The sequence below is a fragment of the Phoca vitulina genome, unplaced genomic scaffold (genome assembly GCF_004348235.1).
Source record: "Phoca vitulina isolate PV1807 unplaced genomic scaffold, GSC_HSeal_1.0 scaffold3, whole genome shotgun sequence".
NCBI classification, from domain to species: domain Eukaryota; kingdom Metazoa; phylum Chordata; class Mammalia; order Carnivora; family Phocidae; genus Phoca; species Phoca vitulina.
The window spans coordinates 13,053,173-13,077,790 of NW_022589706.1; the positions used below are offsets into that span (position 1 = coordinate 13,053,173).

Consider the following 24,618-nt stretch of genomic DNA (forward strand, 5'->3'; position numbering starts at 1 on the left):
AAAAAAAAATGAAATCTTGCCCCTTGCAACGACGTGGATGGAACTAGAGAGTATTATGCTAAGCAAAATAAGTCAATCAGAGAAAGACAATTATCATATGATCTCACTGATATGAGGAATTTGAGAAACAAGACAGAGGATCATAGGGGAAGGGAGGGAAAAATGAAACAAGGTCAAACCAGAGAGGGAGACAAACCATAAGAGACTCTTAATCTCAGCAAACAAACTGAGGGTTGCTGGAGTGGAGGGGGGTGGGAGGGATGGGGTGGCTGGGTGATAGACACTGGGGAGGGTATGTGCTATGGTGAGCGCTGTGAATTGTGTAAGACTGATGAATCACAGATCTGTACCTCTGAAACAAATAATACATTATATGTTAATAAAAAAAAAAAAAAAAAACGCCCTGGTAAGAGCTGAAGTACGAACAAAGCGCAAGGGTACATCATGCCTGACGCTTCTGACAGAAAGAGGGAGAACAGGACTCAGCGAGGAGGGGGACAGCAAATGCAAAGGTGAAAACGTCACAGCACATTCTTCAGCAAAACTAATGGAGACGTTTCCAAGTTATGTCTACCTTTTCACTGATTTGGAGCGAAATATTCAAGCATGAAGGAAGGAGATTAATATTATGAAGAGAATTAAAATATTTAAGGTAAAAATATTTTGCAGAGGAACTCATTAAGTCTCTAAAAAGATTTAATAAATTACCAATTGATGCTTTAACGAAAGGAGTTTTCCATGTAAAGGTATACTTCAATTTATAAAACAGCTATATTTCTAAAGAGCTGTCAGTATATTCAATTTTCAAGATGAACTCATAATTCTCTAATATAAAGCCTATTAATTAAAGAGCAAATGTCAGAACCTTCAATTAACCTTTCTCCCTGCCACATGACCCACCATGCTATGCTTTTATGTAAATAGAAAAATAAGAGATAATTAGACATAAAGGATATATCATTTTAATTAATTTACAAAGTTATGCCTTGAAGTTAAGACACATTTTTCCAGTCTCCTAAATCATTAATGGCTATACAACATCATATGTTCAAATAAAGACTTTGAGGCACTGTTACTCTGAATCAGAGAAAATGTTTATCATCTTTGTTAATTACGTCAGTGAATAATCCAAAACGCTGTAATAAATACATTCGAGATAAAGTGACACAAAAGTATTTTACATTAAATTTAAACAACCAAATTCCAAAATAAGCAATCATTCTCTAATCCAGAGGTTCCCAAACTTTCTTGGTTCACAGCACCTTCACTGATCAGAAAACTGTTTCACAGAGCTCCGAACCCAAAAGAAATACCTCTGATGGTCCAGTTACTAAATTAAATCCCAGAACTGTGTAGCTGTGTCCTAATAACTTCATAGCCATTTGAAAAAATAAAACACATCAATTTGAGATAAATATTTCATTCTTAAGTAACCCAACTTCCTGATGGGTTGTGCTTGTCTGTTGAGCACTCCAAAATTAATCTAATGTCAGATACAGAACAGACAGCGAGACCCTTATTTCATGTTGCACAATGACTTTCACACAGTATTTGCTTTGCACCACAGTGATCACCAAGAACTCGGCACCCTCAAGTACGGCATCAGCAAAGGAAGGCAGCGCAATCTAATGAAATCATCACTGCCTGGGGCTGGTAGGTGTGTGGTGTCCAAAAAAAGGTCAAGTATTACCATGCTTCTTCCAAAACTTAAAATACCCCACGGGAGCTCTGTAAGTGAACTCACTGTGATGTCCCAGGGCTCTTTAGCACACCCACTGGGAGCTCAGGTCCTAATATATTTTGCCAACGTGTTTTTAAAGATGACCTTTAGCAATACCTTCAATGTCTAAAACTAATGATCAGAATACAATTTCCAGGAATCCTCAAGGCAGCGTATTTAGAAATTTAAGGAGGAAGAGGCAGCTTCGATTTCGTATTTGAGGAAAACTACAAACTCTGATTCTTACTAATGAAGGATGGATGACATAAAGAAACCAATGAAGAATCAACAGCTATCTCTCAGGTTAACCAAGTCAATACCATACTTCCTTTTTCTGCAATTTCGTTATTAATACGGAGGCAAATTCTGGGTAAAGGACTTCAGTCTTCATATGAAAGATTTTCACATGAGTCAAGTGTCCTTCCCAACAAAACTATAAGGCAAGGATGCTAACCTTAGAATTAATTTTCTGTACTGCTATAAAGAATTCAAAGTATGACTTGCAGAAATAAATTTATAAAGTTAATCTAGTTACTTTATAGTTGCAAAATTTAAGAGTTCTAAATTAGAGAGAGTATGGGCACGATCAGGGGTTGGGGGGAGGGCAAGGGACAGAGGGAGAGGGAGAGAGAGAGTCTTAAGCAGGCTTCACGCCCAGCATGGAGTCTGATGTGGGGCTCCATCTCACAACCCTGAGATTATGACCTGAGCTGAAATCAAGAGTCGGACAGCTTAACCAACTGAGCCACCCAGGTGCCCCAGGGTTCTATATATTTTTAAAGCTTTATTTTTGTATCATGTATTATTACCTACTCATATAATAAAACTGCTTAAAGCTCACAACTTAATGAGTTTTAACCCATATATACGCTTATGAAATTATCACCACAATACAAGTAAGGTAACAATTAAGAGTCTTCTCTCACTGGGACCTAATAAACTGTTTCTGACAATCTTATGCCCTAATAAAGGAACTCTGATTCTGGTAACAGCAGACCAGCTTCTACCAAACTACCCTCCGTGCAGTTCACTATTATTTATAAGCTCTGCACAAACTACAAAATGACAACTATCCAAACACATGGCCAGTGATCCAAAACAAGCAGAAACCAGAGAGAAGTTGACCCTAGGAAGAAGGCATCAGCACTGGGGAGTAAGACCCAGGAAATGGTTTCCAACGGCTTTTGTGCAAGGATAGGCCCTACTCAAACAGAAATTCAGTCTTACTTGTTGAAATACCAGAGCACAGAGGTAGAAAGGAACATGGCTGGAAGCCCAAACTTCTGCATATAAAATCACGCAGATCTCTAACCGGCCCCTGGTTCCCACAGATAGGGTAGACACCACACAGATTTCAGCGGCTGCCATCACAGAAAAGACAACTAGGAGTTTGAGTTTAGCCAAGTAACTGCTTAAGGGAACAAAAACCAGCTGACTTCAAGCAAATGGGAGAGAATCCAGAGTCAGGGATTTGCAAAAAGTGGTTTTTCTTTAAAGGCCAGACAGTGGGACGCCTGGGTGGCTCAGTTGGCTAAGCGTCTGCCTTCAGGTCAAGTCATGATCCCAGGGTCCTGGGATCGAGTCCCGCATCGGGCTCCCCGCTCAGCAGGGAGCCTGTTTCTCCCTCTCCCACTCCCCCTGCTTGTGCTCTCTGTCAAATAAATAAAATCTTTAAAAATAAAAAAAATAAAGGCCAGACAGTAATTATTTTAGGCTTTTCTGGCCAAGAAGCAACTTGGAAGATATTATATAGCTACTTACATAACCATTTGAAATGTAACCATTTACAAATGTAAAAAATATTCTTAGCCCGTAGGCCCATCAGTCCACATGTGGCCCATAGGCTGTGCTTTGTCAGCTTCTCTATAGTGAATCATGCATACCGTCCAGGATAGAATCCAGCATTACTAGATACATAAACAGTATTTTTTTTAAATAGGAAACTATAAAATATATACAGAAGCAAAGCAGTCAGTGGTCAGGATCCCAAGATGACCCAGATGTTGGAAAGAGCAGGCAAGGATTTAAAAGCATCTACTATAAATATGTTAGAAGACACAAAGGAAAATATGCTTCTAATAAACAAGACAGGAAATCTCAGTAGGGAAACAGAAATTATAAAATAGAATATTCTACCCCAAAAACTCCCAGACATGATTCTCAACTCAGAGGGTCTTTATTTTCTAGATAGATAGCTATAGACTTTTTTTTAATGGCACTTCTATGAATCTGCAGTGATATTACCCTAAGACGCCCTGGCAGAGTGTGGAAACTACAAATCTATTATTAAATATTCAAGTTGAGTTCTGTCTTTAAGAAATTGGTAGGAAGGGAAAAAAGAAAGAGAGACAGAAAGAGACACACAGAAACAGAGAGAGACGGGGGGAGAAGAAAAAGGAAATTCAATGCCTATAGATTAAGATTTTACCAAAACAAAATATATAGTGATGGTAATACATATATTTTTACTCTGTTTTTTATACTTTATAAAGTTCATTTGAATTAATGATTTTGGTGATCATACCAGGCATGGGATTAACAGGACAGGTGTTATTTTTTTTATACCAGTGGAGTAGAGAAAGGAAGTATCTTAAGATGTAGCATTAACCAAGAGAGTGAAAATTAGGTGATTGCTAAAAGTGAAAATCTGAGTTTAGCAGCAGTAAATGGTTAGAAATTAAGTTTGGCATTAAAAGTTTACATCTTCCCACCTAAAACTTTAAACAAAAAGTATAGCGGTGTTTCCCTTTAATCCTATGCTTTTTTTCATCACAACTGGATGAAAAGGCAACTCCTTAATTTCTGGAGAAGTAAAAATCAGGAAAAGGAAAACCAAAGGTTTGCATTTTAAAATGCAAGAAGATAAACTATTAATTTAAATTCTAACTAAACGTGACAATTCTGAAATAAATAAAATCCACAGTTTACCTTGCAATCAACGAGCAGTTGTGAATCATGTTCTTTTCAACAAAGATACCTTGTGATTCATCAGTTTCAACTATCCGTCCATCCTGATACCATAACACTTGCATGTCCTGATCAATATATGAAGCCATACACTGGAAGGGGAGGCTGTCTCCTTCAAACACAACTTGACGATGAGATGGAGTCATGTAGAAAGATGGTAATTCAAGGGGTGGGTCTACAGACAATAAAATGAAGACTCAGTAAACAAATACAATACTATAGTCACACCCCAGAATTAAAAGTTATAGAGGGGCAGCCTGGGTGGCTCATTCGGTTAAGCATCTGCCTTCGACTCAGGTCATGATCCCAGGGTCCTGGGATCGAGCCCCGCATCGGGCTCCCTGCTCAGCGGGAAGCCTGCTTCTCCCTCTCCCTCTGCCCTCCCCCTGCTCATGTGTGCGTGTGCACGTGCTCTCTCGCTCTTTCTCTCTAATAAATAAAATCTTAAAAAAAGTTATAGAAATTCTAATTAAAAATTTTTTAAATGGAGAAACAAGTTTTCCTCAGCAACCAGCATTTTAATGCTAGCACCAACAAGGCTCCTACTGAGATAAATGGGTCCTAGATGAAAACAAAATTAGTAAAATTGAAATGAAACCATCTCATAATCAGTTCTGACACTTAAAGTTTTTCCTTTTTGGTGGTATCTAAGCAATTACTAAAAAAAAAAACAGATTGTAAAATGATACCTAAATCTGGAGAATGGAACTGGTGATAAGTATATATATAATTTTAGAATACCTTCAGCAGACAGTACTACCTTTGATTAAACCACTGGTTTCTGCTTATATAAGTAATGCATACTCATTGAAAAAATTTAGAACATTTAAAGAAAAGGGAAAGAAAAATATTTTAAAATCCCATATATTACCATCACTATTAAAAAGCTGATATTCTTTTTTTCCAGTCATATAAACAAAAGGGAGGAATCCTAAATATGTATGCAAAAATACACACAAACACCATGAACTCATTAAAGGCCTTTAGAATATTTAGTCCACAGTCTACTGTTTTTTGCAGCAGTCTATTTAAAGGAATAACAGCACATATGCAAACATGCATGCAAGCAAATTAATCCTTGCAATTATTTATGAAGAAATTATTAACAACCTAAAGAGACATGATAACAACATCTATATCATGAATTGGTATGCATCTATTTTATATGATGAGGAAATGGGTTTACATTATCTCAGGTTTTAAAAAGTTACAAAATATCATTAGAGTATGATGACATTTTGGTCAAAGCACGGGAAAAAGATGAAGAAAATACACTAAGTTATCTTTGATAACAGCTACCTTTGAGTGATAAGAATGCAAGATGGGCTTTGTTTGGTTTACTTCCTTTAGTTTCTCTTCTCTTCCAGCTTTACTGAGGTATAACTGACAAAACTGTAAGATATTTATTTGTATTCTCCCCTCCCCCATTCAAAATTGTAAGATATTTCAAGTGTACATCATGATGATCTGATATATGTATATGCTATTTCTTTACACAAATCTTAATTTTCATCCAATAGCATGCTTTACTTGTGGAACTACAACAATAATGATAATAAAGAGAAAATGTAAAAAAGTACAGAACTCTTATTTCCAGATACAAAGACTAAACTGGAAACTCCTTTGATCATTTTAAGGACTGTTTTTGGTTCATGTGTTTTTTTTTTTCTTTTTAATTTAATAAACATATTTCCCTCAAGTCTTCAGATACTATTCAAAATCATGATTTTCAATAGCTGCATATTATAAATGGATGTGTCACAAGTCATTTAACCAATCCCCTATTTTTGAGACTTGAAGATATGCTCATACTTAAATACTGACATACAAAGCTGATCATTTCCTAAGAATTAAACCCTCGTGTAGAATTACTGGATCAAACTGTATCAAATTTTTAAGAACACTGATACATACTGCCAAATTCTGTATCAAAAAGGCTCTATTATTTCACACTCCTACCAACAAATAATGATTGCATCCTCAGATTTTTTTTTTTTTAACTATCAACAAATTCCTGGCTTGCCAACTGATGGAAAATCTGAAGCTCTACACTATTCTCTGAAATTGTTTTCCATAAAGAAAGCTGTTCAGAACCCAAGAACCTTAAACACCAATCAAAAAAACGATTTTTTATCCAGCTGACTTAACTGTTCGCATAAACTAAATATGTATTATCAGATCCGTGAAGATTAATGGTTATAATCAATTCCAGCACAGTAAACAGAGAATTTTCAGATTGTCAAGAAAAACAGAGTAGCAAGTAAAATATGGCAAACCCTTCCTCTGCTTCCCCTTCTCCCTTACCGCATGTCAGCAACTCTTGCCTCACCCCCGTGACTGGCTGGGCCTGAAGAGACTTCGGATAAACACAGCGCGTGTCCCGAACGGTGATGTTTCTCTCCTTCACCCAGCGATGCATCCACAATATGTTACAATCACACAAAAGATACTCAGTCTGAAATTCTCTGTAGCATACAAAATACAAATTAGGGAGTATGGTGAGTAAAATTAAACAGCACGTTTGCTTTATATTGGCTTCTGCTTTGGGTGACAAGCACACCACCGCTCACCCTCAGCGGCCTTTAGCACATACTATACCAACTGGTTCTCTTCTCCTTTCCAGTGAGAGGAGAGGTGGAATGGCTGACCCCAGCACGCCTCCCTGCTAATTCAGGGACTACCTGCTTTAGATCAAAGCTGGGATGCAAACACAAATCTACATATCATCCCCCTTCTATGCAACAAGTTCCTTAATCCCAGGGTCCAGAAGACCAAATCTCCCATCTTCTGTGCGAAATCGAATTTCTACCCATTCATCAATTAAGCATGGTGGCACTAACACAGGACCTTGAAGACTTCCCTAATTGTTCCAAAATCATTGCCATGTTCTTGCCTTAAATGCCTTTGAACTATTAATTTTGGCAACATAAAGGAATATGTGACCGTTTACCATGGTTATATTCTGTCTGACTAGAGTCTAAGTTTATCAAGAGTGGAGACTCTTTCTGACACCTCTCTGCTTGCACCAACTGATACCAAGATACTTACAAACTTAAGGGGTACAGACTCAACCAATCAAAAATAGAAGAATACCTCACACTTGATATGAAAGGATATACAGAATTATTTTTACATGAGGCAAGAAGTTTTATAATTTGGCACCTGGGTATAAGAAACAAAGAGAGGATAATATATATAGCTTGGATAAAAGCACAATAATTTATTGAATACTTGGTTTTACAAAGTGCTATTTATGTGCTGCACAGGATGCTAAGTCCAGCTAATAACAATAAATACAGATACTGTCCCCTGTCAACCTGGAGGACATTATATAATAGTGGAAGAAAATAAATACAACCAATACAGAATGTAACGTGTTCTATACAAATAAATCAAAGTGCAAAGAGCAAACATAATGTGTGCTCCTAACACAGATAGCATACAAGCACAGGCTTCATCTTATTAGTTCTGGCAAAAAAAAAAAAAAAGAGAGGATGGGAGCTGGAATGAGATACACAAAGAGAAAGTAAATTTTAAAAACCAATACAGGATGCCTGGACTGATTTCTAACTCCTAAGCACCACCTTCTGGTCGGTTTCCAGCACTATCAGGTAAAAAAACACTCGTCATTTTCCCCAGTTTTTGGACAAAAATACTTCCTACATTCCTGCTACCCAGGGTCTCAAAAGCCCAATTATTCTTTGTAGTCTTTTTTATTTTCTTAACTTCACATAAATGGTTGACTTGAGCCCACTAAATATGCCAAAAAGAGATGTTTTCACTAAAAAACAGTAACGGAAACAAAAAGACCAGAGTTTAATCCAACATAGCTCCAGAAGCATGTACATGGGTCCGCCATAATGCTGAGGAGCCAGATGAATGCCTAAGTATTAGCTACATCTCACTGAAAACTGCTAAGTGTTAGGTCTAGAAACTTCAAGGAGAAGAGCAGAGAAGGGGAGGGGAGGGAGGGGATGTAGGAAAGAAGTCAGCAAACACCAAACAGCATCTGCTAGAGAAGACATTTTTCCTTGGAAAAAGAGTCAATCCCATAAATTATACACAATAAAAATTTAAAAAGCATTATATTTAACTGTATTTCCAATAGAAATTAGTGTAACTTATAGTTTGAAACATATTATGGTTTAGCTAGAAATACCATTACTGTCAAAAGGAACTCCCATACAATTTCAGTTAACAAAACTGCTCCGGGAGGAAAAAAAAAAAAAATCTACCAATTCTAAAGCTACAGAAAACTGTGTCAATATGATCTTGCATTGATTGTACAAAGCAAGCATTCTACATAAACATTCCTAGCAATGTCAGTAATAAGTTGTGAATTCAGTTTGGGAAAGGGGTTACAGGATAAAAGGTAAATCCCAAAAGCATAAAATATTCTTAACTATAGATTCTTCATAGGGAGGGATATTTTATACTTTGTGGATTCAACTAGTCAAACAGTAAAATATTTTCAAACTTGAAAAATAAAGTGAAAGAGAATGAATTGCCAATTTATTTACTCTAAATATAGAGAGATATAGTATTCTAAGGAGAAAACGGTTGTCCCAGTCTGAAACACATTATTCAGGTTTACGGTATGTTTTCCAATGAGAATGCATACTCTCGAGTGAGAGTCCAACTTTTGCAAAATCATCAGATTTTCCCTATGAAGTCTCTTAAACCATTTAATAACTGTTCTTAATTTTTAAAAACCAAGATATATTTATCAAAACAGGAAAAAAAAATTACTTACAAAGACCGTAATGAGCCAAGATAATCAAAAGTTCCTTGAGATAATGAAGAAAACAAATTCCCTGAAAGGTTTCTAGGAAAAAAAAAAAAAAGGAAATAATCTCATTTAAAAAATACTAACGATTATATATCATTTTATACAATTTCCTAACGTGTCCTATAATCACTGAATAATGTTATAAAGAATTTATGAAAGTTGTTTTAAATCTTATAAAAAGGGAACAACTAATAAATGTTTTATCCAGGGATAAAGAAATTTGTTCTCAACCAAAATAAAGTAATAAAATTATTTTGAAGTTACTACTATCAGGTAATGATTTTCTACCACATACCAGGTGAATCTGAAAGGTACCTGACTGAGCCAGAACTTTAGTCACACTCTCATTATAAGTGAATTACTCTTCACGTGTTAACTCATCATTTAAGAAAACAGAAATGTAAAAACAAGAAAAGGACAGGGATGACCTGAATAACAGCAGCAGCAACCCACAGGAACTGAATAAAATATGTCAACGGAGTGCGATGAGTCCGGGGTTTAAAACTGACATAATTCAGTGCTGGCCTTGGGCAAATTACTTAACCTATCTTGTTTCCCCTTGTATCAGATGACTTTAATAAATATTTAAAACCTTGCAGAGTTTTATATGAATTAAACCAAGAATGCCCTATGCTACAATTTGAGGTGGTTTGTTATACCCATAATGATTCCACACTTGACCCTAAGCTCCAAGACAGAGGGCCTTGTGGGTCTTATTTACCAGGGTACCCCTGGCAGCTAGTAACAAGCTGGGGTACACAGTAGGTGCTCAACAGTGGTGGCTATTCAGGATGTAGACTCCATCTTCAGGAAGCTTCTAATACTAAAATGGGACTGAAGGCTCTGGGAAGATGGCAGGATGGTCTAATCACCACAAGCTCTGTTCAGTGCCTGTTTTAATATCAAGAATAGATACAACTTAAACCTAGAATTCTCAAGGAAGATGTCCTGAGACCTGGACCTCTCCTCTGGAGTCTGGGCTGAATCCCTCCCATGTGGGAGAAAGTGACAGTCGATAGATGGGATTCTGCAGCAGTGTATTCCTGGTTGGGAAGACTTAGTATTACACAAATGCCAATCCTTCACAAATTAATATACAATGAGATTCAGTAAAAACATCCCTGGATTGGCTTTTAAATGTAGCATACAAATTTTTGATAGAAAACGTCTGGATAAAAGGATTCTGATCTTCACAGGAGAACTACCTAGGAACTTAAGCAAACAAACAAAAAAAGGGTATCTGTCAATTAAAAGAACAATGAAAGAGACGCCCTTCTCTTTTTTGGCCTATCAGAGGGGATACTGAATGTAGATCTTGAAAAGGGTATTGCAATTAAAACAAACAACAGTACTTTTATGAAGCTATCCTATGTGGAATTATATGATTACTTAGATCTGTTTAAAATAACGTAGGCAGGAAGACAAAGAGATGGCAGATAGAACTAAAACAAGACTGGCTATGAAACTGCTAAGTGTTGAAACTGGGGGAAGGAGACATGGAGATTCCTTATACAATTGTCTCTAATGTTTTGGTTTTGTTTGTTTGTTTGTTTTTTACAAGTTTGAAAGATTCTATAATAGTAAGTTGGAAATAAAACTCTACCATACAAATATAGGATTTAAGTATAAACAAAATAATGGCATCTCACAGGGATCATTAGATTCTAATTATTAGGTAATTTCATTCTAATCATTAGATATTATTAGCTATTTCCTTTTAAAAATCACAGAGGAAGGAAGGAATCACATTGGAGTAAGACACACCATGCTCTCAGCAAATCCCAACACAAACTAATTTTCCCTCCAGTGCTAGAAGAAGACTGGCTGAACACCAGAGTACTGGCTTCGGTCTGGGGACCATAAAAACTTACACACATTTTAAAACACCAGAATCACACTCCAGCTCTGAGATACTTACACAAAAAAGTAAAAGGGAACTGAGAATGACAACCAGCAAAGTCACTGTTCCCATGTCCTATCAGCTCCCTGAATACAATAGCAGGTGAATTATCCATCCATCCCCACTCCCACCCCTTTACACTGTGGTTTCTTAATATCTTAATTTTTCTTTATTTACTTAACTTTTTGCTAAACAGATACATTTGAATTCCTGTAAGTTAAATATGTACGATGCATCACCTATGTGTATACAAGGGATGTTTACCAGGGCCAATTTGTTAAAGGCGGGGGAAATGCAATCAGGTGGAATCTCCTACAACGGAGGAATAAGTGACTAAATTACAATCAGTTCTATACTTGGAATATTCTGTAATTATTAACAAACACAAACTATATCAACATGTACCCTCTTGAAAAGATATTAATGACATGCTGGTGATTTTTTTAAGTAAATTGCTGAGTACAGCACAAATTTAAAGCCCGATATGTATGCCTGTACCTTTGTGGGGGCAACAGAAAATCTGAAAATAATACACCAGATAGCTAGCACACGCTAGCTCACGATGATACGTCTGAAGCGATGGAAGGGAGGTTTAATTTTTCCTTCAAATCTCTATGTGGTTTTATTACTTAATGACATCAGTAATTGTTCAATTGTATAAAGGAAGTTCTTATAAATATCACTCACCGATTATTTCTTTTTTAACTTTATTTATTTATTCGAGAGAGAGCACAAGCAGGGGGAGGGAGGAGCATGGGGAGAGGGAGAAGCAGGCTCCCCGCTGAGCAGGGAGCCAGACTGGGGGGTGGGGGGGGCACCTCCATCCCAGGATGCTGGGATCATGACCTGAGCCAAAGACAGATGCTTAACTGACTGAACCACCCAGGACTCACCAATTATTTCTGACAGAAAAATATTAAAGGTATAATTCTTAGAAAAAAATACAAGATGTAAACTGATAAAAATTCATAAAAAAGGGGAAAAAAGGAAAGCTTTTGATCTGTTGTGCTCCTGACAACTTCTCTGGAAAGTGACATCCTAAGTGAAGGACAGAGACTTCACAGAAGTTCATTTCTGGCTCCCCATCTTTGGTTTGCCAGTTATTTCCACTGTGGAGAGGGATGGGGTAGGAACATCTGGGAGTATGTCTTCACTTCTCTGAGACAGTTGTCCCCAGAAATTCTCCATCAACAAAGGCAAAGATCCATATACAGGATTAATCAATTAGGCCCCCTACATCCATGTCCACTGAAGCCTCAGACATATTTAAAGTTATTTCTGAATTCTTAACCTAAACCTCCAAAGCCATGACTTGTTTCAAAACGATGAGAAGCATGCGCGAGAAGACCACCATCTGTCTGCCAGGGTCTCACCCAGGCCCTAGGGGGCCTCCACTCCAGCCTTCTTGGCTAAGAGGCCCCACCAGTCCCAGATCCCAGGTTCCAAGGCAATCCAGAGAATCCAGCTGAAGAAGCAGTAAAGGAGATATCTATAAAGAGTGATCCACTCTGGATTCCCTTCTTCTATATACACCTGCTCTCCTGGGTGGGAGACAGACTTTATGTAAGAAATGCACTACATGCCCGATGGCTAATCAAATTCCCTTTTCCACTTGTTGGATTGAGAAGGTGCTTTTCTTCCCAGTGGGAAACACAGATAGTTACCAGCCTTCACAACCAGCATCCAGGCTGGCTCAGAGAGCCTAGAAATCTGCAGTTTGCTGCTATCCATACAGCACACTCGTCCAAAGTTTCTTGATCCCTGACTCTAGACCTGTGTCAACCCAACTTATTATAAGCATCTCCACTGCAATGCATTCCTGAAGTTAAAAAAGCTACCTCAATTGCCAATTTTTCTTAGAACAGTCTTTAAAGGACATAAAGTCAGGTTTATTTCTGTATATGCCATAGAGTGTTGCATTTAAAAGAGCCACAGTGACCTATTATTACATGGGCTACAAAATCACTCAACCAAATCTCAAAGTGGGAAACTTGGTACTGCTATTCTTCTGCTTTAATGATTCACTTGGATAAATGTCCTGTAACGTCTCACAACAGATAGCACAGAATTAATAAAAATGTAAGAGATGGACCCAAGCTTCAGAACTTCCAAAAACTTCAGCTTTTGATGCAGGAGGGAAAAAAAAAAAGTGTAAGGAAATAGTAAGTGGCCCTAATGTAAAGACTGTCCCTTCCAGCTCTTTTGCCTAAGGAACATTTGCTGATGGGTCAAGAATCCCTGAGCCACAGTTATAAATTCATCTGGAACTAAAGTCGATGAAACGGTAAACTCAAGACTCTTTTTCATTACTTGAGTCACAGCTACCCAAAAATATAACAGATTTTTCCTTCATAAATGCCTCATTTTGCCAATTCTTATGCAGTCCTCAGAACCAGAAATACAAGACTCTCAAGAAGAGATAACAGAAGCACTGAAATAAAATTGCTGCAATCCAGCCACAAAAAAAGAAAAATGCAATTGGTTTAATTAATTTCAAGTTATGAGCAAAGCTGTGTACCAAATCAATCTTACACTTAAACACTTAAGTTTGGCCATGTATCTCTCCTCCCAAATTAAAGGGCTCACTGAAAAATACTAGAAGTTTGTAAAGAAGCAGGAGTACCTGGTGGTATCCTAACAAGTGATCTGAAGTCCCCTCCCTTTACTGCAGAGATGAAATGATCTCACCATTGAAGGCCCTAAGAGCTTTTTTAAAGTGAACATGAATGGGCGCCTGAGTGGCTCAGTCGGTTAAGCGTCTGCCTTTGGCTCAGGTCATGATCCCAGGTCATGATCAAGTCCCACATCAGGCTCCCTGCTCAGTGGGGAGTCTGCTTCCCCCTCTACTCTTTCCCCCCTGCTCATGATCTCTCTCTCACTGTCTCTCTCTCTCAAATCAATAAATAAAATCTTAAAAATATATATAATAAAGTTAACATGAATGAAGTTGCAGAAACATTCTGAAAAGCCACAGAAAGAACCAGGCATAGACAATCCTTGTAACTAGACCTTTGACCCTCAATGCCAAATTTCATCCTGCACCCTATTCCCAGACAACTATTCTGTAAAACAGGATGCCACTTTCCCAACGTAAATGTCCTTCAGTGGCTTCCTATTGTTAAATCCGTTCTAAGCCCGTCTGCCTTTCATATGCTCCCATATAAAGTTCTATTAAAGATAATCAGCTTGATTTCTAGTTACTCCCAAATAGAGCCTCCTCATTTTAAAAAGAAAATAAAAATGTTATTTGATGGCTTATACAAAGTTCTTCTGTATTTATATTATATATAAATTATAAAAGAGATAGATACAGATCAAATTTTAATTAATCTTTATAATAACTTCGAGGTACCATGAACCTACTTTAACAGATGGAAAAAAAACAGAAAAGCTCAGAAAAGTGAACTCACCCCAAATCACAAAGTCAGAGGCATGATTCAAATGGTGATTTCACTCTTCACATCAACGGCTTTCCCCTTGACTTTGCTCTTTGCTCTCACCTTCCACCTTCATGCATCACTGGCTCGCTTCTTTTCCTTTCTAACTAATCAAATCTCTGCAATCTCTGGGCCATCAGCTCAGGTTTTACCCCTTCCAGGAAATTTATCCAGACCAGCAAAGCTTCTGACCATCTCTCTCAACATGAACATGTTCCCTGAGGCATACACCCCATTAAGGGGCTCTGTGTGTGTGTGTGTGTGTGTGTGTGCATAATACACAATATTATGTTCTGATGACATTATATCCCCAAGATTGAATTTCCAGCTCCTTATCTCCTTCTCCTTCTATAATCCTGACAGCTGCTACTTTACTATCAGACATGTCCTAGGTGTCTATAAATATCTGGGTACTAGTCCACATGTCTTCTTATATTTTAGTAGAAAAGACATACTTACAGCCTAACCAGATTGGCGAGTCCTCGAAATATGTCTGCATTCAGACATCCTATTCGATTGTTAGTCAGATCCCTGAGGAGAAAGGGGGAAAAAGTGTCTTCAATTAGTTCTCTTGGATGAAGGTTTCATATGCTCAATATTCAAGAACAGCACCCAGGTATCATGCTAGACCTTTCTTTTCAGCATCCCTGAGAAGTTTACCTACTTCAAGTGAGTTAAGGGGAGCACTGAGAGAAAAAACAATCCTTGCTTTCACCTATCTGCGTATAGACTAAGCACTGCCTAATTATAGTGCCCCCCATATTTCAAGCACTTACTCCTGTAAAATGACTCACGATAAGGCTGGAGTGGTAAAAATGAGACTCAACCTACCTTACTGTTTGTGAGAGAATACCTCAGATGACCTACACCGTTCACTAAGCTGTGGAAGTCAGGGACAGAGCCCAGTGTCAGCGAACATCAGACAGACAAAAGACAAAGGGGCAAATTACCAAAATGCTGGAGGTTTTATTTCCTCAAGAATACCTGAAACTTAAGCTTTCTGATGTCATCCCTCAATCAGTTTTGACTGTAATGAGAAAACTGAGTTTGCTTTTACCTCACTATTTAATCTCCAAGCCAGATTACTTTAGCTTTATCTAGGTAATGGCCTAGTTATTTTTTCCCATCACTCTAAACTTTTTTTTTAAGATTTATTTATTTTAGAGAGAGAGAGAAAGAGAAGGAGGGAGAACGGGGCGTGGGGCAGAGGGAGAGAGACAGAATCCCAAGCAAACTCCCCCTGAGCATGGAGCCCGAGGAGGGGCTCAATCCCATGACTCTGAGATCATGACCTGTGCTGAAATCAAGAGTCGGACAGTTAACTGACTGAGTCACGTGGGCGCCCCACTCTTAACATTTTATTTTATTTTATTTATTTATTTGAGGGGGGAGCGCACACGCGTGCACAAAGTGGGGGAGGGGCAGAGGGAGAAGCAGACTCCCCACTGAGCGTGGAGCCCCACATGGGGCTCAGTACCAGGACCCTGAGATCATGACCTGAGCTGAAGTCAGAGGCTTAACCGAATGAGCCACCCAGGCGCCCTGCCCCATTCCTAACTTATAGTTCCTATCAAATGTTACTTTCTAAGTTTTTTTTTTCTCCTCAATCTACGAAACTTTTTCCTTTTTATCTACATAAAATGTGTAGTAGATATTGCGTTCTTTCTGCACTATTTTTCTCCACACCACAGAGAGTGAACACAATTTTAAATTTTAATCAAGAGAATGCATTCTAACAGGGAGATAATAAATGACAATTTCTGTAAACTTCAAGTGAGAGCCCATGGCTTTCAGCAATTTTACCATCGCTAGACTTACTAAACTGCATGCAGGAAAACCCTAAAACAATGAATCTTAATTTTTATCAGTTCCTACTTAGGAATTATTCACCCCCTGGATTTTGATAAAAGAATTAGAACAAGATTCTAAACTGAACTTCCAAAAATATTTTTATCACCTTTTCTTCAATGTCCATATTATTCTTTGTAATGGAAAAGTACCTATTCTTTGAGTCGTGCTCTGAGTTACTCTTTACAGAAGCAACGTGCACCACCCATTTCTGAACTAAAACTGCTGGAGTCCGAATTGTATAACTTGGCAACAGCAGAAACTGCATTAGCCAGACTAGAAACCGGAAATGATAAGGACAGGGCATCCGAATCAGGCACCTATGCGCTAAGTTTCTCCCCTAGATACTCCGAAATCTAGCTTAGGTAATCCTGAGTTTCCCTAAATTTCACAGTTCTGCCTTTCCTATCTTATGGCAACTTTTGATTAAAAAAAAAAAAAAATCTTAAGCAATACGAAACTTTATCTGCACCTGCTATGTTCCAGGCTTCTGCTCCTCAGAATATTAAAGTAAGTATTTAATCCGATGGGACTTTTTTTATTCCAGCTGATTTTCCTTTTATTTCTGGGTTTTACTGTTTAAGAAAATTAGGCATCATTTTGTGAATTGCTGCTTAAACAAGCATTTCTGGGCTCAATTCATTATCTTGTCTCACTTCTGAGCTTTAACTGGTGTAATTACCAATGATTCTTTGGGAAACAATTTCATTACAGCTATACCTATTTAAAATGGTATTTAGGTATTGATAATGGGTTTTATTTAGATTGAGAATCAGCTTGAATTTGTTGATAAAGCAAAAGAGAAACTGAATAGGTCTAGGTTTTACCTACTTTTGGTAGTTTATCCTTCAGAAAGCCACTTAATCTTCCTGATTCAAATTATCTATAAAATAAAGGCAAAGGCATGGTACACTTACAAAAAAAGCTTTATGTGTGGCTGTCGAGTGGGAGGCACAACTGAAATGAATGATTTAGAGCCTCATAAGAAAGAGCGCCCGTATCCACAAGCAACCAGCAAACATTACTACCACAAATATCTTTGTATCTCACTGAGTTTACATATAGGACTCTCTCAGCTTGCAAGTCGTATACCTTAAGTTCCATTACAGGTCAACTGTTTGAAATTAAGGATGTATTTTCTAGCGGGATGAATATTATAAATGGCAATTACCTTCCTAGGCAAGAACATAAGAGACTACTTAACGTGTAATGCAATGAAAAAATGCTCAGGCAGTGCCAGGGACGAGATCAGTAATTAAATGCTACTGAACAAGAAATTTATTTATTTATTTTGGATGGAAGTACTTGAGAAATTATTTACTGAAGGATAAAGAACTGGAGAGAGAATCTAAGATATTCTGCATTATCCTGAAAACATCCTGATGAAACCGCTTTTTATTAGCAGTCAAGTTGCCTTCAACCCGTATCTCAACATGAAGACATTATTAGCATGTATCTTCCTAGAAAGAGCTTCCCTCCCAAAAAGCTGGGAGTAAAGTGGGGCCAATCACAAAGGGAGGGAATAAGCTGTCTGTCTTGTCTGGCAATATGACGCCATATCCCTCCATAGGAGAAAAAAAAAAAAAAGAAAAAGCTGGAGGGAAAGATATTCTAGAAGTTCCCAAACTCAGAATTTCCAGGAGGGACAAATAAAACAAAGACGGTTCAGCCTCAGCCCCAGTTCCTGATAGGGTGGGTCTAACACCCACACTCCCGCTTCCTACTTGAGGCCTCCTGTTCCCACCCCTGATTCAAATGGACCCTCCGTGTGCACCTGGTGAGGAGCACAAAGGAAGTGACTCACTGTCATCAAGCAAGCTTACTAAGCCGCTGCCCCTCCTCTCCCCTGACCAGTGCACGCAGCCTGGCTATGGCCGTGTTCCAGGCCCTCGCCCACATCAGAACGCCTGGGTCCTAGCAGCTCTCGGCAGCCACGCTCTGGCTACAGTTCCCTCTCTCTCCAAGGAGATTCCAAGTCCGCATCCAGGCTCCTGGTCGGTGCGCAGGATTCCACGAGATGGCCAAGCCCTCGAGGGGTTCCTGAGTTACCCTTGTATCTCTGGACCCGGGCACACTACTGGGCACCCACAACAGACTCCATTTTTGTTCAGCGGAACTGATGCCGCTCTCTGTCTCACCACCTGATCTCCCCGCTGGACCCAGTTACTACTGTTACTGGGCTCTAAACCCAACTCTACACCGCGACCACTGCCACTCCGACGCCCACATCATGCCCACTCGCCTCCGACACTTATCTTCCCTACCCAGAACGCCAGTGTCCATTAACACCACTGACCTACTCCAGACGGGCCAGTTTTTCTGACTTGCCTCATTAAAAAGCCTGAACTGGAAAATAATGGAGAGCAGCGTGCACGGGGAAGAAAGCCGATCAAGGGTGAGACCTCCTGCAGACATCCTGGGGCGTCCGGAGCGCACAGAAGTCTGATAAAAACAATGAACCGTCATCCGGCGCCCTCACCAAAAACCATGGTAATAACGTTCCCTCCTACAGAGTCTGACTGAAATTCCAAACAATGTTACACAATGAAGAGAGAATTCTTCAACTCCTACTAGGCCTCATCGTCTAGAATTCTGAACATTAAGACTGACCAAGACAGGGGACTGAGAGGAGAGCTTCAGAGGATACGTTTTAAATGAAAAAAAAAAATTATATTTGCAAAAGTATTTTTTTTAAAATAGGCAAAAATAGCATAGCCAACTCTTACAACTGGATCTGACTGTAAAAAGGAACGAGTTTGGAATGAGAGAATAATAGATACAAAATGTCAAAAGTATTAGGAGGGAAGGTCCTTGTCAGCATTTAAGTAGTTCCTGGCATGATTCAACTCAGAGCAAACACAGCTTATTTTATTATACAAACAACACGGGAAACAAAGAAGACGTTAAAAAAAAAAAAAGTACCCAGTCACCCCGGATACTTTATAAACATTAAATAGTAAGAGAGCATGAGAGAGGCGCCGGGCTGGCTCGGTCAGTAGAGCAGGCGACTCTTGATTTCAGGGTTGTGAGTTCGAGCCCCATGTTGGGTGTAGAGATTACTTAAAAATAAAATCTTTTAAAAGAAAAAGTAAATAAAAGAGTATGATAGAACCAAAAAAAAAAAAAAAAAAAAGAAAGGAGAGAGAGAGAGATAGGGACAGAGGGAGGGAAGGATGATTGTTGAGAAGAATGAAAGCATCGTCTCATCCCCAACATCCTCTGTCCCCAGTTCTCTGCACTTAAGCGGTTTCTCCCTCCTGCCATCAGAAATATTCTGAAACACAAATCTGATGTCAACTCCATATTCAAAAAGTCCTGCTAGCCCCACACTGTCTAAAGAGCTTCAAAATTCTTTAACATGGCAGGTCATCTTAGGCCTACAAGAGCCTAATCTCTCCATGACCAGCCTAAACTCCAAAACCCCTCTTTCCCCACTTTGTACTTCATGCTCTGGCTCCACACGGACGCCCACTCTGCTTAGAACACCCGTCTTGTTATTTTTCAATATGTAGTACTCATCCCTCGGGAGCAAGGTCAAATCTGCAGGCCATTCCCCTCCCAGGTGGCCCCTCCTTTCCTTGGCACGTTCTTACTATGATTTTATCTGTGATGGCTCCCATGTGAATGTGTTAGGGCATATTTTCATTATCTGGTTGCCCCCAAGGGTCTGTGAGCTCTTCCCAAGAAGTCAGACCACGGTAAGCAGCCAGCACTTAATAATAAGAAATGTCTTTCGAAGGAATAAGGGACAGCGGGACAGTCCGCAGGGCTCGAGTGTGGGGTTACCTCTCCAACTGGAGCGTGCTCACACGGCAGCTACGAAAACCGCATAAAAAGGAGTGAAGGGGAGTTGTTTAGCTTCAGAAGGAATAAAAACTGCTCTGTAGGTTTTGAAATAATAATACACAGATAAAATATACATGCAAATAGCAAGACTTTAAACCTTTCATAGAAAGGGGCCTCAATTGATAAGCTCATACAACAGAGTTTGTATGCATTCGTAACTTGAAAATCCTCTATGCATGACTTATTACGATCACTGACAAAGCCAATACAGTAATCATCTTATTAGCATAAGAAGGACACAACCATCTACCATCAAACAAATCAAATTATTGCACAAATTAACCACTTTCTATGCTACTTATATTAAATATTCTTTTTGTTCTATCATGGACCTAGTCAATAAACTAAAAATTGTTTAAAACCCATTTTTTTATCGCATTAAAGCTTGAAGTGGGTTAACAGTTCCTTATAAAAGAACAGTTCGGGGGCGCCTAGGTGGCTCAGTCGGTTTTAAGTGTCTGATTCTTGATTGCGGCTCAGGTCATGAAACTCTTGATTTCGACTCGGGTCATGATCTCAAGGTCGTGAGATGGAGCCCCATGTCCTGGCACTCAGCGTGGAGTCTGCTTGTCCCTCTCCCTCTGCTCCTCCCCCTGCTCGCGCTTGCCCGTGCTCTCTCTCTCCCTCTCTCATGCATGCTCTGTCTAGCTGTAAAATAAATAAATAAAACCTTAAAAAAAAAAAAGAAAAAAGAACAGTTCAAACTCATAAGCAAGCAATTCAAATACTTACAATCTTTTTAGCGATGAAAGTCCCCAAAAGGCGCCTGGATCTATACTACTAATAAGATTATTTCGGAGGTCCCTGTTAAAAACAGAATAAAAGTTATCACTTATCAGCACTATAACAAATATTCAGGCAAACTACAGTTACCTGCTACACAGAAAACAACAATAATGGCAGGAAATTAACGCCAAAAAGGTTAACTCCGGTTAAGCGGCAGAGCCAGAAGTCAAATTCAAGAAGTCTGGTTCCAAAGCCACTTTGTTTTGGTCAATATAATAAAGCCATATACCAAAAAGGATATATATGTCCCTCTATTATTCAAATTCAAACTTATGGCCAGGCTACAATCCTATACATTCTTTCTACAATTTTCTCCTTAGTATGCTACACTTGAGTTTTATCAAAACAAATCAGAGATTATATTTGTGAACACAAATTGAATTTTTAGAAACTATCTTCTAAAATATCCACTCTAAAATTCATGTCATTTAGTTTTTCATATTTTTCCCTCCCTGGGCTTCTATGGTTTGGATTCCTATAAAATAAAACTGTGGTCATGCACAACATGCAGCTCAAAGCAAAGATCCAGCAGCCCCCAAGGCCACGGCTCTGAGGGCAGTCTCAACGGACTCCCACTCTCGTGGGCAGCCCTGCCATGTCAGCACCCCGCCACCAGGGGCCAGTGGTGAGCGCCACTGCCACAGCCCTCCCCCAGGGAGGATCTGGGGGGCCCCTAAGGCGGCTGGCTGCTCTCCAATGGGTAGGGACCAAGTGGCCGCACACAAACGTTCACACAGACCTCAAAGACAGCACTCAACTACAGCAGCACTTAGAAGCAGGACAGTGGCCCATTTTCCCTGACCACATTCCTACCAGTGGCTGGCCCACACTTGAGCTTTGTCAGACCCTTGGGCCGGACTCACTCATAACCTTGCCCGCTGAAGTCAGGCGTGGTTTCCAGTCATCTCTCAGAGCACCTGACGTCAGACTATGAACAGAAGAAACTCTCTGCAACTTCTCTTGTCCTTCCCTTCTCCCTTCTTTACCTAACAATGGCAACACTGCCCCTTCCGTGTGTGACATCTCATTATCCATAGGGATGCACACAGAGTGAGTGAGACAATACAGAAACGCAGAGCAACGCCCATTACAAACCACCTCACTGGGTCCTTTAGTCCCTTACTTACTGGAGATTTAAAAGGCCTTCCTACAAGTGTATCTGGGGTCAGTGGTGCCACCCGTTATCATGACATTGAGGTGACAGGTCTCTGGATCTTTTGTAACTATTACTCCATCATGGGATGTTAGCCTGAGCCCACAGTCTATAAACTAGAGAAAATCCGGTGTTTGCCTTTTCAAACCACTCCATCTCAGAAAGCGTCTGACTTCCCTTGTCTACCTGTGCTGAAGAGAAGAACCCCAAGGAAGTCTTACTGTAGTGAGCACTGATCCATGTTATTTCCTTCCATCCAGTGAACGGAGGCACATTCAATCTTTCTGTCTCATCACCTAATGAAAACTCTGATGTATGGCTGCTTCATAACATGCTATTTTTTTCTAACAGTTCATGTTTCAAACTATTGATATATACCAGTGACAATGCTGGTTTTCCGGAAATTTCACCAGAACATCCTGATGAGACTGGCCATCTGCCCATAGTGGTGGCAGTCATTCATTTACTCTAAGTTCGGAATTCTTTTTTTTTTTTTTTAAGATTTTATTTATTTATTTGACAGAGAGAGAGAGAGAGAGCACAAGCAGGGGGAGCAGCAGAGGGAGAGGGAGAAGCAGACTCCCCAGCTGAGCAGGGAGCCCAACGTGGGGCTTAACCGACTGAGCCACCCAGGTGCCCCACGTCCAGCATTCTTGCTGTGTCACCGGCTTCCCAAACTAGCCACGCTGTTTAACACGTGGTGACAGACGCTGGTCAGAACGTCTCATAACACTTCTCTGGAAGCGCATTCTGTGAATGCCGGGAGTATCAAGCTTGCCAGCAAATCCTGCTCCGCTTTTCCAGAGTCTTACTCCCAGTGTCGCACACCCGGTGTTCTTCCAGCGGGGGGGGGGGGGGCAGAGCTGGCATTCTACTCTCCTCCCCAAATCAGAGCCCTATTTGTCTAAATAAAACTGAACCCCCAGTACGTTAACTCTTGTTTTAAAAAAAAGAAATAACCGGGGCACCTGGGTAGCTCAGGGGGTTAAGCATCTGCCTTCGGCTCAGGTCATGATCTCAGGGTCCTGGGATGGAGCCCTGCGTCGGGCTCCTTGCTCAGCAGGGAGCCTGCTCCTTCCTCTCCTCTGCTCCCCCTGCTTGTGCTTTCTCTCTCTCTCTCCCAAATAAATAAATAAAATCTTAAAAAACAAAAGAAATAACCATTAAACATAAAATCTATGCTCTGATTACCATTACTCCTTAAGTATGTCATTGATCAGAACTCAGATTTTATATTCCACAAGAAAACAGCTTTGTCAGGGCTGGCAGCTGACCTAACTTTTCGGGGTTTTTTTTTTTTTTTTGCACCACAGCCTCTAAGATATTTTTTTTTTAATACAGTAAATGAAAATATCTGAAAAGGCCAGGTAGCTTCACGAAATGGAACTGCATGGTAATACTAGTCTCAAAAGATATTCAGGTGAACTCACAAATCCTACCCTTCTCTCTGAACTTCCAATCAGCTTTTAAGTTCTCCTCTTAACTAAGGAGTCAAAAAAAAAAAAAAAAAAAAAAGATGTCCTTGATGTAGCAACTTCAACAGAAAAAGAAAATCAGGCAGAGAATAAGTTCCCTGCTACAAATGTCATGGCCTCAGCCTCCCTCATCCCCGAACACCTGCCGGGGGCCCAGATGACTACGGAGGCAGATTCGCACAGCCCAGCCCAGGCCAGCTGCCCCTCTACCCGCCACGCTGCCCTGCAGCCTTTCTCTTGGCCAACTCCTAAGAGCCACTCCGGGGAAGTCAGACGTGAAGGGCGCAAGTGGCCCTGAGAGGAGCCGTCGCCCCACAAGAGAGGGAAGCAGGAGCAGCCCGGCCTCCAGGGGGGTGAGGATGAAGTGTGCACCACAGAGGCTCCCAGCGGGCCAGGCCCAGGTGCCTGCCACACGGGCAGCTGCCCACGCGCCGGCTTCCTTCCCTTCGCTCTCTCACTGTCCCACTCCCTGAGACGTGCGATTTCTCAGACCACCTCTCAAATGAACCACCTGAACCCAAAATTTCTTCTCAGGACCTGCTCCTGGGAAAACTCAGGTGAAGACACCGGCCCACGAACGTGAAGCCCACCAGCACCAGGCCAAGCGTTCACATCCAGGGCAGAGACCTTGGGAAACTCTACCCACCTGCTCCATTTTGAGGGCAAGAGCAGAAAGGGGAAGACTACTAGTCATTCA

General features: G+C 40.0%; 1 protein-coding gene across 2 annotated transcripts in view; it reads right to left on the reverse strand.

Moving 5' to 3' along the window:
• ADGRA3 (adhesion G protein-coupled receptor A3) overlaps positions 1-24,618 on the reverse strand; it is a 132,025-nt gene that overhangs the window by 63,243 nt on the left and 44,164 nt on the right. For both annotated transcript variants that reach the window (XM_032400098.1, XM_032400097.1), the window contains 5 exons: positions 21,240-21,311; positions 15,273-15,344; positions 9,441-9,512; positions 6,992-7,152; positions 4,649-4,862 (listed from right to left, as the gene is read on the reverse strand). In XM_032400098.1, the coding sequence (XP_032255989.1) occupies positions 4,649-4,862; positions 6,992-7,152; positions 9,441-9,512; positions 15,273-15,344; positions 21,240-21,311 (591 nt within the window). The remainder of the gene's footprint in view (positions 1-4,648; positions 4,863-6,991; positions 7,153-9,440; positions 9,513-15,272; positions 15,345-21,239; positions 21,312-24,618) is intronic.